Here is a 16,333-nt window from a genome sequence, read left to right on the forward strand (position 1 = left end):
ACAGAGGAAACCATTGACCAGTCCCCAGCTGATCATGGGGTGGTACATGGAGGGACCGATCCAAATAGGGCTGCAAAGGTTCTGAAACTAAACTAACATTAGAACCATAGTCCATAAAATCCGGGTAGGAAAACTGTTACCCAAAACTATATAAAAAATATAAAAACTCTATCTCAAGGAAAAAAAAAAAAAAAAAAAAGGAGTTCTCTTGTGGCTCAGATGGTTAAGGATCCCATGTTTTCACTGCAGTGGCTTGGGTTGCTGCTATGGTGCAGGTTGGATTCACGGCTTAGAAACTTTCATATGCTGTGGGCATAGCCAAATTTATATACATATAAATATAAATAAATGCACACACATACATATATATATGTACATATCTATATATATAAATAGATATATAAAAACTCTCAAAATTCAATAAGATAACAACCCAGGAGTTCCCTCATGTTCTAGCAGTTAAGGATCTAGCCTTGTCACTGCTATGGTGCAGGTTCAGTCCCTGGTCTGGGACCTTCTGCATGCTGCAGGCATGGCCAAAATAACAACCCAATTTAAAAAACTGGTAGAATAATTTCAACAGGTACTTCACCAAAAATGATATAGACATGACAAATAAGCACATGAAAAGATGCTCAATATCATCAGCCATTAGTAAAATGAAAATTAAGACCACAGTGACAAGCCACCGTACACCTAATAGAATGGCTAAAAATACTTCTTTTTTTCTTTTTTTTCTTTTTTTGTCATCTTTGCCTTTTCTAGGACTGCTTCTCACGGCATATGGAGGTTCCCAGGCTAGGGGTCGAATCGGAACTGTAGCCACTGGCCTACACCAGAGCCGAGCCGCGTCTGCAACCTACACCACAGCTCACGGCAATGCCGGATCCTTAACCCACTGAGCAAGGCCAGGGATCGAACCCGCAACCTCATGGTTCCTAGTCAGATTCGTTAACCACTGCGCCACGATGGGAACTCCTGAAAATATTTTTTTAAATAAAATACTGAATGCTGGCAACAATGTGAAGCAGCTAGAACTTGCATGTGTTGTTAATGGGAAGGCAAAATGGTACAGCTCCCCCTGCCCCCAATGATTAAACAGTACAGCCATTCTAGAAAACAGTTAACAGTTTGTACTTTTTAAAAATAAAGTTAAACATATACTTGCCATGTTACCCAGCAATCCCAATCTTGGTATTTACCCTAGAGAAATGAAAACATACGTTCACCCAAAACCCTGTGCATAAATGTTAATAAGTATTATATATATTATATGTTTATAAGTATTATATTATGTTAATAAGTATTATATATAATACTATTATATATTATATATTCATAAATAACAAATACTGGAAAAAAATCCAAATGTCCTTGAAGAAATGAAGGGATAAACAAATTTTGGTGTATCCATATAATAGAATACTACTCGGTAATAAAAAGGAATGAACCCAAGATACGTGCAGCTACATGAATGAATCTCGGTGACATTTTGCTAAGTGAAGGAAGCTACTTTCAAAAGTTACATATTCTTGGAGTTACCGTCGTGGCTCAGTGGTTAACGAATCCAGCCGGGAACCGTGAGGTTGCGGGTTCGATCCCTGGCCTCGATCAGTGGGTTAAGGATCCAGTGTTGTCGTGAGCTGTGGTGTAGGTCACAGACGTGGCTTGGATCCCGTATGGCTATGGCTGTCCAATAGCTCTGATTAGACCCCTAGCCTGGGAAACTCCATATGCCATGGGAGTGGCCCTAGAAAAGGCAAAAAGACCAAAAAAAAAAAAAAAAAAAGTTACATATTCTCTGATCCCATTTACATGGCATTCTGGAAAAGGTAAAACTATAGGAAGAGAGAACAGATCAGTGGTTTCCAAGGTTGAAATGAGGAAGGGTTTGGCTAAAAGGAAAGGAAAAAGGAGTTTCTGGTGTGATGAAATTGTTCCTGACTGTGGCAGCAGTGGTTACATGAAATTATACACAAGTTCAACTGTATGCCAAAAAGTCCATTTTCAATATATATAAATTTTTAAAATAAATTAAAATACTACAGTTTATACTCTATCTTGCTCCAGATAAGATTAAAATGATTTCCTTTAAGAGTAAGATGCTTGGCTAATTATCTTAAGCTAAACATAAACCCTAAGAAAAACACTGGCTGCCAGAGCTCACTTAAAAGGCGAGCCTCAATCCCTGAGAGCTGTTTACCTTATTTCCCCCTCTTTTTATCCTTCTGATGCTCTCTCTGCCTTCCCCCACTCTCTCTGGTGCTCTATTTTATGTCTCCTCTTCTCTCTCTTTTCTCTCATCCATGCTTTTGTTTTTATCCTAGCTTAACAGATCATATTTTATTTTTTTTATTTATTTATTTTTGTGTGCCTTTTTTGTTTGTTTGTTTGTTTTTTGCCTTTTCTAGGGCTGCCCCAGGGGCATATGAAGGTTCCCAGGCTAGGAGTCCAATCTGAGCTGTAGGTTTGTCCAATCAGAGCTATAGATTTGTCCAATCAAACCTACACCACAGCCACAGCAACACCAGATGCGAGCCACGTCTGCAACCTACACCACAGCTCACAACAACGCCGGATCCTTAACCCACTGAGCAAGGCCGGGGATTGAACCTGCAATCTCATGGTTCCTAGTCGGATTCGTTAACCACTGAGCCACAACAGGAACCCCAACACATCATATTTTAATCTGAGGTATACAGTTTACACTATATTTTACCATTGAAAAATAAAGTTATACTCCTTTTTTTTTTAATTGAATGTATTGAACATTTTCTATTTCTCTCTCAAAGTTAAAATATTCTGTCAAATTACCTGTGAATGATTTTCAAAGTTGACATTTCCCCCTTAATTGCTCAGGAGCTCTCAAGAAAAAAGAAAAACTTCTCCCCCCCTCCACCTCCACCCCAGTCAAGTGAAAAGGCAGATCTTTTTCCTTAAGGCTGATATAACTTTCCTTGTTTTATATCATGAAGATTAAGCTCTACATAGTCTAGATTATTTTTAATTACATCAAAAGTGAAATTGCACATTAAAAAATTTTTTTGAGGAGCATGCATAGCAATTTTCCAACAGCACATTCATTTTTAGGTAAACAGCCCCTGGGAAGCCGACACATTTGCTGCAACCAAAGAGCTACATAGAAAAGGATCATTTACGAGGCTGATTAAAGCTTAACTTGCAAATGGTTGGTTTCACATGGATATAGCTATTTACATTTAAGAATAATAATCATGAATTGAGCACTAGAAAAGATGTCAGATTAAGAAGAAAAATGCATTTGGGAGATTATACTAAGAAAAAAACTTTGGACTTCCCATTGTGGCTCAGTGGGTTGAGAACCCAACATAATGTCCTGGAGGATGTGGGTTTGATACCTGGCCTCTCTCAGTGGGTAAGGGGTCTGGTGCTGCCACAAGCTGGGGCGTAGGTTGTAGGTGAAGCTTGGATCTGGTATTGCTGTGGCTGTGGTGTAGGCCAGCAGCTGCCGCTCTGATTCAGCCCCTAGCCAAGGAGCTTCCATATGCATATGCCACAGGTGTGGCTGTAAAAATGAAAAAAAAGAAAAAAACTTTAACAAGACTTATTGTGGTGACCAATTCACTATAAATATATAAATTTATGATATATGTATATATATTATATATTTAATATAAATATAAGTATATTTATATTTAAAATAAATATACATTATATATTTATATTAAATATAAATAATATATATTTTATATTAATATATATAATACATAATCATATATTTCTTTTTTCTTTTTTTAGCCACCCTGCTGCATATGGAGTTCCTGGGCCAGGAATCAGATCCAAGTCACAGTTGTGACCTAAGCCACAGCTGTGGCAACACTGGGTCCTTGAACCCAAGGACCCTGGCTGGGGACTGAATCTGCATCCTGGAGCTGCAGAGATGATGACAGTGATCCCCTTGTGCCACAGCAGGAACTCCGATATATACAAATGTTGTGTCATTACGTTGTATACCTGAAACTAATATAATGTTATACATCGGTTATACCTCAATAAGAAAATAATAGAAAAAATATGAGCTGTATGAAGAAAAAGGTTAAGGAAAAACCTGCTTGTGGATTTACAAGGTAAAGGCTAGAAAAAGATTCGGAAGATGTGGTATATATACACAATGGAATACTACTCAGCCATAAAAAAGGATGACATAATGCCATTTGCAGCAACATGGATGGAACTAGAGAATCTCATCCTGAGTGAAATGAGCCAGAAAGACAAAGACAAATACCATATGATATCACTTATAACTGGAATCTAATATCCAGCACAAATGAACATCTCCTCAGAAAAGAAAATCATGGACTTGGAGAAGAGACTTGTGGTTGCCTGATGGGAGGGGGAGGGAGTGGGAGGGATCGGGAGCTTGGGCTTATCAGACACAACCTAGAATAGATTTATAAGGAGATCCTGCTGAATAGCATTGAGAACTATGTCTAGATACTCATGTTGCAACAGAAGAAAGGGTGGGGGAAAAACTGTAATTGTAATGTATACATGTAAGGATAACCTGACCCCCTTGCTGTACAGTGGGAAAATAAAATAAAGATTGGTAGACTAAGAATTTCTGTACGAGTAGAAAATTTGACCAGCCGATTATATAACAAAACAGGGTTTTTTTGCATAAACCAAAGAGAAAAGATATTTTACTCTTATCTCCACTGCCGTCTTCAGGTTTTCTTCCACTGCCCTTTTCATCTTCATCTTCTGAGTTTTCAATTTCCTGAATCATCATCCTTTTCCCCTTGGTTTGAGCCTTAGATGCAGGTTTGGAAATTTTCAGATCTCTTTCAACCTCTGACAAGGTTTTCTGCAACATAATCACCACATTAAAGACAACGTTTTCCTTTAATAAAAAGTAGAACCATTCTTGCAGGTAAGACTATAAAGATATTAAAAAATGAACAGAGATAACCAAAAAGTGAATAAAGACTTCTTATGGTGGCTTTTTTGTTGTTGTTGTTGTTGTTTTTTGCTTTTCTAACAACTTCATTGCTTTGTCTGATTATACATGTCCATTGTAAAAACTTACAGCTTTAGTAAATATAAAAAAAGGAAGGAAAAAAATCATCTGAAATCCTGCCACTTGGATAAACTATGGACAGTCTGATGATCATCTTTCTAGATATGTTTGTATGCACATGCACACACAAATATACAATTATACAAACTGAAGCATAGTACACATTTTTAATACTAATACTGAAAGTTCTATATTTTATGCCAAATAGAATTGAAAAAAAATCTAATCATCTTCTTTTATCATTTTAAACAATTATGTATAACTGACATAAACCACACCTACTTAAGTGTACAAGTTAATTTTTTTAATTGGTTTTTGTTTTTTTGTTTTTTGTTTTTTTTTTTTGGCTATACCTGAGGCATATGGAAGTTCTTGGGCAAGGGATTAAATCCAAGCTGCAGCTGCAGTTTACACTACAGCTGCAGCAACATGAGATCCTTGACTCATTGCATGGGCTGGGGATTGAATCCATGCTGCCATAAAGACAATGCTGGATCCTTAACCCACTGCACCGCAATGGGAACTTCAAAGTTAATATGCTCTGACATAATAATAAACACAGCCATCATTCCCAAACGTTTCTTTTTATCTATTATACTTCTCTTTGGCTTGACCCTGCAATCACTCCTTCTGCCATGATAGATTAATCTGCATTTTCTAGGATTGTATATAAGCAGAATCATACTGAATGTACACGTTTTGTCTCGCCTTTTTTACTCAGCATAATTATTTTGAAATTCATGTTGTTGTACCTATTAGTTGATTCCTTTTTACCGCTTGGTAGTTTTCTATTAGATGAATGTAAAATAATCTGTTTATTTATTCACTTGTTGATGGACATTTTAGGCTGTTTTCAGAAAGCCATCATGAACATTTGGGCATAGATCTTTTTTCTTTTTTTTTTTTTTTTTTTGCCTTTTCTTGGGCCACACCCACGGCATATGGAGTTTCCCAGGCTAGGGGTCAAATCGGAGCTGTAGCCACCCGCCTACACGAGAGCCACAGCAATGTGGGATCCGAGCCTCATGTGCAACCCACACCACAGCTCATGGCAATGCTGGATCCTTAACCCACTGAGCAAGGCCAGGGATGGAACCCGCAACTCCATGGTTCCTGGTGGGATTCGTTAACCACTGAGCCATGACGGGAACTTGGGCATAAATCATTATGTGGACATATACTTGCAATTTTCTTTGGAAATACTAGGAGCGGAATAACTGGGCCATGCGGTCGGCATATGATTTTTTTGTTTAAATTTTTAAGAAACTGTCAAACTATATTCCAAAGCAATGGGATCATTTTCCCAAGAGTTTCAGTTCCTCCACATCCCCACCAATACTTGGTATGGTCAATCATCTTAGTTTGAGCTGTTCTACTAAGTTCGTAGTGATATCTTGTGTGGTTTTAATTTACATTTCTCTGGTGCCTAATGATATTGAACATCTTTTTCACGTGCTTATTTTCCATTCACGGATCTCTTTTAGTGAAGTGTCTGATCAAATATTTGTTCATTTTTCATTAGCCTGCTTGTTTTCTTATTACTGAGTTGTGAGAGTTCTGAATGTATTCATGATATAAGCCTTTTGCAAATATCTTCTTCCAGACCATGGCTTGTCTTTTTATTCTTCTGATAGTATCTTTCAAAGAACAAAAGTTTTTAACTCTGATGAAACCCAATTATCGGCTTTTTATGGATTATTATGCTCCTGTGTCACATCTAAGGAATATTTGTCTCATCCAAGGTCATAAAGATTTTCTGTTTCCTTCTAGAATTTTTATATTTTAAGTTTTAAATTAAGATGTATGATCCACTTTAAGTTAATCTTTACATATGATTAAGAAAAATGCATTTGGTTACAGCCTAAAAGTTAATATGTAAACATGAAATTGGGTGGGATAATGAAATTAAAGGTGACTTTCCTTGTTTCAAATTTTTTCCTTTAGGAGTTCCCTGGTGGTGCAGCAGGTTAAGGATCCAGAGATGTCACTGCTGTGGCTTGGGCCACTCCTATGGCACAGGTTTTATTCCTGGCCTGGGAACTTCCACATGCGCAGGCATAGCCCAGAGATAAAAATTAAAAAATTAAAATTAAAAAAATTTTAAATAAAAATAAATTTTTATCTTTTAAAATATTATAATGCTAACTTTTCAATAAACATACCATTATTAAAAAGAAATATATTTGTGACTTCTGACAATAATAACAATACAAAAAAAAAAAGAAATACTATGGGGACAAGCTGTGTTCCTAAGCTGGGCCCTAAACCTAATCCACTGAAATGCTGACTTGACAAATGCAGCTGATGCAGCAGGGACATTAGCTGCCACTCAGAGAGGGTGACAGAGATAACCTCAAAGGTCTATGTGGAACTGTGACAACTTATTGGTAGAAGACAGTTCTCCGTGGGTTTCCCACGTCTGAATAAATGTGAAAGGAGGAACTAAACCACCTTCGTTCTAGACGACTTGTACTGAGAACAGCCGTGGGAAATAGAGAGTATTTCCCTTCAGAGGAAAGAGGTTTGTTTGCTTTCCAGCACAATCATGTTACCCTCTGGAACAGAGGTTGGGCAGCTTTTGCTTGGATCCCATTACAAAAGATGGGGGTTGGGTTTTTTAAATCTGGGATTCCTCAGCTGTGACATGACCTCATGGAGTGTGCAGCACCCATCTGGCCCTTCTGCACTGCCCCCACTGGAACTTGGGGGCCAGGGTAAGTGATGTGAATTTTTTTTTTTTTTTTTTTGTCTTTTTGCCTTTCCTAGGGCTACTCCCACGGCATATGGAGGTCCCCAGGCTAGGGGTCTAATCGGAGCTGTTGCTGCCGGCCTACACCACAGCCACAGCAATGTGGGATCTGAGCTGCATCTGCGAACCACACCATGGCTCACAGCAACACCAGATCCTTAACCCACTGAGCAAGGCCAGGGATCGAACCTGCAACCTCATGGTTCCTAATCGGATTCGTTAACCACTGCACCATGACAGGAACTCTTAAAGTGTTGTGAAATTGAAGCTCATTGGCTGGTCATGTTGTGAGTACCAAAGTCCTTTGTATCAGACCCAGGAGTCTTGTGTATTCTCCTAGGCTGTCTTGCTAATTTCTAAGGAAGGTAAAGTCTCAGACCCTTCACGGTTCTTGACACTTACGTCTACTCTTCAAGCGTTAACACAGATCCCCTAAGTGCATATCTGAGTGAGTTTACTGTCAAGGATGCTGTGCTTGCAGTGCAATCACAGAGGGAAACACAGTTTTATTCTCATCAAGCTCATGTCTAATCCTACCTAGGAAACCTCTGCACCACTCAACCCATGAAATGAAATTATCTCAAAGAAAGGAACAGCCTACAATTTGTCCTTTGGGAGCACGTTTATGATTTGAGAGCCTGCTTTCAGAGTTCCCGTTGTGGCACAGCAGAAACAAATCTGACTAGTAACCATGAAATGTGGGTTCGATTTCTGGCCTCGTTCAGTGGGTCAGGGATCCAGCATTGCCATGAGATGTGGTGTAGGTCGAAGACGTGGCTCAAATCCTGCGTTGCTGTGGCTGGCAGCTGTAGCCCTGATTCGACCCCTAGCCCGAGAACCTCCATATGCCATGAGTGCAACCCTAAAAAGCAAAAAAAAAAAAAAAAAAAAGCCTGCTTTCTTCCACTTCAAATAGATGGGAGCACTTCAGGGCATCTGAGATATACCAGCTTTTGTTTTTGGCTGCCCCACAATATACTGAGCTCCCAGGACAGGGATCAGATCCGAGCTGCAGCTGTGGCAATGCCGGATCCTTAACCCACTGTGCCGGGCCAGGGATCGGATCTGTGTCCCAGAGCTTCCAAGATGCTGCCAATTCTGTTGTGACACTACGGGAGCTCCAAGATATACCTACTTCTTAAAGCTGTGTCCTAATCTTCATTTATTCAGCAATATTGCTATCATTTTAATATAAACACAGAAATAGAAAACAACAGATTTAGGTAAGGTATTACTTTCTGGACTTACTTTGGCCAACTCATTAGCAGGTTCAACAGCCAGTACTTTATTCAAATCTTCTATAGCTTCCTGGAGCTTGTTTTGATGTTTATAGGTAGTGGCACGGCGCAGAAGTGCTGAGAATTAACCAAAATAAAAGTTATTTTTTTTAACATATGGCATTAGGATAATAATATATTTTTCAAATGGAACAATACGTATAGCACAGAACAGCTTAGGATCCAATGATGCAAACCACACCCACTTTTTTTGTCTTTTTACAGCCACATCTAAAGCAGATGGAAGTTCCCAGGCCACAGGATGAATCAGAGCTGCAGCTGAGGCCTGGGCCACAGCCACAGCAACCCTGGATCTGAGCTGCATCTGTGACCCATGCCATGGCTTGTAGCAATGCTGGATCCTTAACCCCACGAGCAAGGACAGAGATCGAACCCAAATTCTTATGGATACTATAGTCGGGTTCTTAACCCAGTGAGCCACAACAAGAACTCCTACACTCATTTTCATATTGTTGCAAATACAGAAAATGCTGCCAAGGTAAGCAGAAGAGGCTGCATCAGCCAACTGTCCCCTCTAAAAACCTGATCCTCTGGCAGCCCCTCCAAGGGCTAAGAGATCCACACCTCAATCCGTCAGTGGCACCATGCTGTGCTGCAAAACTAGGAAGCTTTTCACTAAACAGTAACATTTTCCTCCTTGTAGCCATCACTAGTATTTTGCCAATTAATGAAACAAATTTAGTATAGTACTGATCAGCATCTGACTCAGAATATGGGTCATTAGTGAAGTCTTGATGGCAATTTCTAAAATTATTTTATTTTATTTTTGTCTTTTGAGGGCCGCACCTGCGGCATATGGAGATCCCCAGGCTGGGGATCTAATCAGAGCTGTAGCCACTGGCCTACGCCAGAGCCACAGCAACGCCAGATCCAAGCCATGTCTGCGACCTACACCACAGCTCATGGCAACGCCGGGATCTTTAACCCACTGAGCAAGGCCAGGGATTGAACCTGCAACCTCATGGTTCCTAGTCAGGTTCATTTCCGCTGAGCCATGACGGGAACTCTCTAAAATGATTTTAGAAGGAGATATTTCACACAGGGAATTGAAGGAATCCTGATGATTAAAGTCAGCTAAGTTCAGAAACTGAGCACTATAGGAGTTCTCTGGTGGCCTAGCAGCTAAGGATCTGGCATCATCACTGCTATGGCTCAGGTTTGATCCCTGGCCTGAGAACTTATGCATGCCATGGGCACAGCGAAAAAAAAAAAAAAAAAAAAAGGTAATTTCTATCAGTTTTGTTTTTTTTTTTATAAGTTACAGTGTCTAATTTGACAATGTTTTAATACTGAAATGAATGTCTTCCTGGTCCCATCATTATTAATTACAGAACAAGAGAATTTTGTGTGGAATAAGCCATGATTTTGGAGAGCATCAGGCTCAGTAAAATTCTAAAGAGTGACAAATTTACATCTGATTGATTTTAACATACTATTTTTTTTTTTTTTTGTCTTTTTGCTGTTTCTTTGGGCTGCTTCTGTGGCATATGGAGGTTCCCAGGCCAGGGGTCGAATCGGAGCTGTAGCCACCAGCCTACACCACAGCCACAGCAACGCAGGATCCGAGCCGCATCTGCAACCCACACCACAGCTCACAGCAACGCCAGATCGTTAACCCACTGAGCAAGGGCAGGGACCGAACCCGCAACCTCATGGTTCCTAGTCAGATTCGTTAACCACTGCGCCACAACAGGAACTCCTAACATACTATTTTTAAACATAAATTTGACTAATTTGATTTTGTTCTCTATTAGAATGACCCATGAAAGTCTAAAGGATAAATCAAAATTGTAGCACTACACTTTAAGTACAAGTTTAGCTATTACTATTACTGTTCAGATTTCAGAAGAAAATACCTATAAAGAAATATTCATAATATAACAATTACTATTTTAACTTTTTTTTTTTTTTCCTGCCTTTCTAGGGCCACACCCATGGCATATGGAGGTCCCCAAGCCAGGGGTCAAATCTGAGCTACAGCCAACTGGCCACAGCCACAGCAATGCAGCATCTGAGCCTCGTCTGCAACCCACACCACAACCCACGGCAATGCCAGATCCCCAACCCATGGGGCGAGGCCAGGGACTGAACCCACAACTCCATGGCCACTAGCCAGATTTGCCTCTGCCATGCCACAACGGGAGCTCTTTAAACTCTTTTTTTTAATGGCCACAACAACAGAGCCTATGGAAGTTCCTAGGCCAAGGATCAAATATGAGCCGCAGCTGCTACCTATGTCACAGCTGTGGCTGGGCCGGATGCTTTAACCTACTGTGCCAGGCCAGGGATGGAACCTGTGCCTCTGCAGCAACCTGAGCCATGGCAGTTGGGTTTTTAACCTGCTGTGCCACAGCAGGAACTCCCATTCTTTAAAACTTTTGATTTTGGAAATAATTTTAGATTTATAGAAGGTTGCAAAGGGGATACCAATAGTTCTCATATACCCTCAACCAGTTTTCCCAAATGCTAACATTTTATGTAACTATAGTACCTTTGCCAAAACTAGGAGGTTGACATTGGAACAATACTGTTAACTAGAGGCTGCCTTTGGATTTTACTAATTTTTCCACTAATGTCTTTTTTCTGTTCCAGGATGTGATCAAACATTACATTGCATTTAGAAATACTTTTTGAGTAAAAAGTAAACTTTTGAAAAGGAAGACATTTATCAGTTTGCAAATATAAGGCTCCTTAATGTTTTATGGTCATTCTGATGACTAGATTGGGCTTTGTCAAATCTGTGATCCAAATAGGGAAGATTCTGGCGCTTAAGAAATTACTCAAACAGGGAAGAATGAAAACAGGAAACCATTCTACCGGCAGAAGAGTAGCACAGAGGTTAGACATGGGCTCTGGAGTCTCATCTGATGTTGAGCCCTGGCTTTGCCATTTAGTAGCTGTGCAATCGTGGGTGAGTTGTTCAATCTTTTTATGCCTCAGTGTTCTTTTGAAAAGTGAGTGTGCTAATAATAGTACCTGCACCTTTATTAAGCTGTTGTGAAAACAGCTCATGTACAACACGACACAGGGCCTGGTACAGTAGAGCTGTGGGCCCATCAGATCATAAAACCTTTACCAGGCACCTGCCTTAAGTGGGGAGCCCAGTCATACTCTGCGACAGAGACCAAGTACAGGCACAGGAGACCTTTACTGGGGAGAGAAGGGCCATCCATGACAATGACAGTCAGGCTGATGCATCAGTATCCCCTTTCAGCATATCCATGGTTTCTGCCCACTCATGTCTGCAGGCAGGTGAAAAAATTCAGTGTTTATCTGAATCCATAAATATTTAAAGACTTAAAATGAGTCTATTACAATTTATGCCATGTGCTTTGGGGATGACTCCTAGACAACGTGCATTTAATTTAAAATGTCTGTGAGGGAATTCCCATCGTGATTTGGTGGTTAGCGAATCCAACTAGGAACCATGAGGTTGCAGGTTCGATCCCTGGCCTCGCTCAGTGGGTTAAGGATCCAGCATTGCAGTGAGCTGTGGTATAGGTCACAGATGTGGCTCGGATCCCGAGTTGCTCTGGCTCTGGTGTAGGCCGGTGGCTACAGCTCCGATTAGACCCCTAGCCTGGGAACCTCCATATGCCACAGGTGCAGCCCTAGAAAAGACAAAAAAAAAAAGTCTGTGGATATCTAGGTGGAAAAGGCCACAAAGCAGCAGGTAAAAAGTTCTAGAGCTCTAGTGTGGATTTATTAATAAATATCCTGCGTTGCCATAAGCTGTGGTGTAGGTTGCAGACGCAGCTCAGATCCAGCGTTGCTGTGGCTGTGGTATAGGCCAGTGGCTACAGCTTCAATTTGACCCCTAGCCTGGGAACCTCCATATGCCGTGGGAGCGGCCCAAGAAATGGCAAAAAGACAAAAAAAAAAAAAAATATATATATATATATATATATCAAAAAATCCATATTAAATTGTACTTAAATTTACTTTTGGGATAAAAGATAGGGTTTAATAAACCGGTTACAAAAAGATAAATACTGTATGATTTTATTTAAATGAAGTATCTAGAATAATAAAAAGAAATCATAAAGACAGACTGTGCACTGGTAGTGGTCAGAGGCTGGGTTGGGGGTGTATGTGGAGAGAATAGGGCTATTATATAATGTGTACACTTTTAAGACTAAAAAAATTCTAGAGAGAGTAGACGACTAGCAGTGATGACTGCAAAACAATATGAATGCACTTAATACCACTGAACCACACACTTAAAAATCACTAAGATAGTAAATTTTCATTATGTGAATCTTACCACAATTAAAAAAAAATTGAAAGAAAAAAAAAAAAAAACACCGCAGTTCAAATGCAAGTGTGAGATATTTCTTTAAAGACACATGTACCCTGGGAGTTCCCTTCGTGGCTCAGTGGTTAACAAACCTGACTAGGATCCATGAGGACGTAGGTTCGATCCTTGGCCTCGCTCAGTAAGCTGTGAGCTGAGCAGTCGGTTCAAGTTGCTGTGAGCTGTGGTGTAGGTTGCAGACATGGCTCAGATCCCACATTGCAGTGGCTGTGGTGCAGGCCGGCAGCTGTGGCTCTCATTCAACCCCTAGCCTGGAAACTTACATATGCCTCAGGTGTGGCCCTGAAAAAAAAAAAAAAGGGCAAAATAACAATAACAACAAAACCCCCAAAAAACCCACATGTACCCTTTATTCAATCATCTGGGATGATTAGCTACTTTTTTCGCTACAGATAATTAGGAACTGAAATTCCAAGTTAAACTTGAATTAAAAGTAACTTCGATTCATGTTTAGATCATCATTCACATACATAGAAATTAGAGTCTATTTGGAATATTTGTAGTGGAAACATGATGTCTACAATTGGTCTTTAACAGACCCTGCTGCAAATTGAAAGGCATTCTATGAATATTTTCTTTTTTTTTTTTACCCTTCAAGTTTCCAGGTTCTAACTGCAAGACCTTTTCACAATCCTGAAAAGCGCTGTTCCAGTTCTGCAGTTTGAGTTCTGCTTGAGCGCGGTTATTATAGGCAGCCACGGTGGGAAGCACTGATATGCTCCTGTAAAAGAGACACTTACTGGTACAAGCAGAAGGGAGGGAAAATAAGATAGAGAAACTGCTAAATTTGGAAAACAGAGCTCGTGTTATGCGTGAACTGCGTCCCCCAAAATTCATATGTTGAAGGCCTTATCCCTCACACCTCAGAAGAGAACTCGACTTGGAAACAGTCTTCATTTTTCATATTTTTATTTTTTGCGTTTTAGGGCTGCACCCATGGCATATGAAGGTTCCCAGGCTAGAGGTCGAACTAGAGCTACAGCTACCAGCCACAGCCATGCCAGATTCAAGCCACATCTTGACCTACACAAGAGCTCAGGGCAACACCAGATCCTTAACCCACTGAGCGAGGCCAGGGATCGAATCAGCCTCCTCGTGGATACAGGATGGATTTATTTCTGCTGAGTCACAACAGGAACTCCTGGAGATAGTCTTTAAAGAGATGCTAAGTGAAAATGAGGTCATGAGGGTGGTCCCTAATCTAATATGACTGATGGCTTTATATAAAAGAGATTAAGACACATACATGCTCAGAGGAGAGATCACTTGAAGACACAGAGAGAAGATGGCCATTTGGAAGCCAAGACGACAGACCTCCAAAGAAAACCCTGCAGACACCTTGATCTCAGACTTCTAACCTTCAGAGCGATGAGAAATTAAATTTCTAATATTTAAGCCACTCAGGCTGTGGTGAATTGTATGGCAGCTCCAGAAAACTAATATAGCCTGCCTCATCAAAAGTAGTAATCTACAATTCCATAAACTAAAATTTACTGAATATTTTTTGGCTGCACTGTGGCATATGGAAGTTCAGAGGACAGGGATTGAACTTGTGCCACAGCAGTGATCTGAGCCACAGCAATGACAACACTGGATCCTTAACCTGCTGTCCCACTAGGGAACTCTAAAATTTACTAAATTTTAAACTAAATTCTTCCAAATCTATTTTGGGACAGATGCTCAAATATCCAATTAAGAGGTTCAAATTGGATTCTGGCTTTAGAAGAGACATGATAATTTAAATACCCATAGATCTCCTAAAAAGCCAATTTAGTTAACACCAAATATCAAATACATGTTTTTGACTCTTTGGGGACAATTTTCTAGTACAAAAAAAAAGGGGGGGGGAGTTCCTGTCATGGCTCAGTGGTTAACGAATCCCACTAGAAACCATGAGGTTGCGAGATCGATCCCTGGACTTGCTCAGTGGGTTAAGGATCTGGTGTTACCGTGAGCTGTGGTGTAGGTCGCAGACGCGGGCTCGGATCCAGCGTTGCTGTCGCTCTGGCATAGGCTGGTGGCTACAGCTCTGATTTGACCCCTAGCCTGGGAACCTCCACATGCTGCAAGAGCGGCCCAAGAAATGGCAAAAAAAAGGAGTCATCAACCACAACTAATATATACGTTGTTCTCGTGTTAACAAATACAAATTAGTCTGTAATCTAAAAGTAGATTTAACTCTTAAGGAAATTATTATACTGGAGTTCCCATCGTGGTGCAGTGGTTAACGAATCCGAATAGGAAACATGAGGTTGCAGGTTCGATCCCTGGCCTCGCTCAGTGGGTTAATGATCCAGCATTGCCGTGAGCTGTGGTGTAGGTCACAGATGCAGCTTGGATCCCACACTGCTGTGGCTCTGGCGTAGGCCGGCAACTACAGCTCCGATTAGACCCCTAGCCTGGGAAATCCGTATGCTGCAGAAGCAGCCCTAGAAAAGACAAAAAAAAAAAAAAAAAAAAAAAAAAGAGAGAGAGAGAGTATGAATGCAAAATAATTAAAGAAAAGAAGAATTTAAAACCTATCTGGTTATTGATTAGAAATTGATTTGGAGGAGTTCCTGTCATGGCGCAGCAGAAAACGAATCTGACTAAGAACCACGAGATTGCGGGTTTGATTCCTGGCCTTGCTCAGTGGGTTAAGGATCCATCATTGCCATGAGCTGTGGTATAGGTCAGAGACATGGCTCGGATCTGGCACTGCTGCAGCTGTCACATAGGCTGCCAGCTGCAGCTCCGCTTAGACCCCTAGCCTGGGAACCTCCATATGCCACGGGTGCAGCCCTAAAAAGACAAAAGATAAAAAAAGAAAAAAGAAATTGATTTGGAATACTGTAAACTAATATATTCCTACATATGGGGAAGATGGTACACTGAATTTTCTAAATCCAGAGAAGAATAGAAGATAAAAATGGAAA

The 16,333-nt window shown here is 40.4% G+C and overlaps 1 protein-coding gene across 5 annotated transcripts in view; it reads right to left on the reverse strand.

Moving 5' to 3' along the window:
* SPAG1 (sperm associated antigen 1) overlaps nucleotides 1-16,333 on the reverse strand; it is a 97,865-nt gene that overhangs the window by 45,496 nt on the left and 36,036 nt on the right. For all 5 annotated transcript variants that reach the window (XM_021089046.1, XM_021089047.1, XM_021089045.1 and 2 more), the window contains 3 exons: nucleotides 14,009-14,139; nucleotides 9,054-9,160; nucleotides 4,684-4,843 (listed from right to left, as the gene is read on the reverse strand). In XM_021089046.1, the coding sequence (XP_020944705.1) occupies nucleotides 4,684-4,843; nucleotides 9,054-9,160; nucleotides 14,009-14,139 (398 nt within the window). The remainder of the gene's footprint in view (nucleotides 1-4,683; nucleotides 4,844-9,053; nucleotides 9,161-14,008; nucleotides 14,140-16,333) is intronic.

The sequence above is a fragment of the Sus scrofa genome, chromosome 4 (genome assembly GCF_000003025.6).
Source record: "Sus scrofa isolate TJ Tabasco breed Duroc chromosome 4, Sscrofa11.1, whole genome shotgun sequence".
NCBI classification, from domain to species: Eukaryota; Metazoa; Chordata; class Mammalia; order Artiodactyla; family Suidae; genus Sus; species Sus scrofa.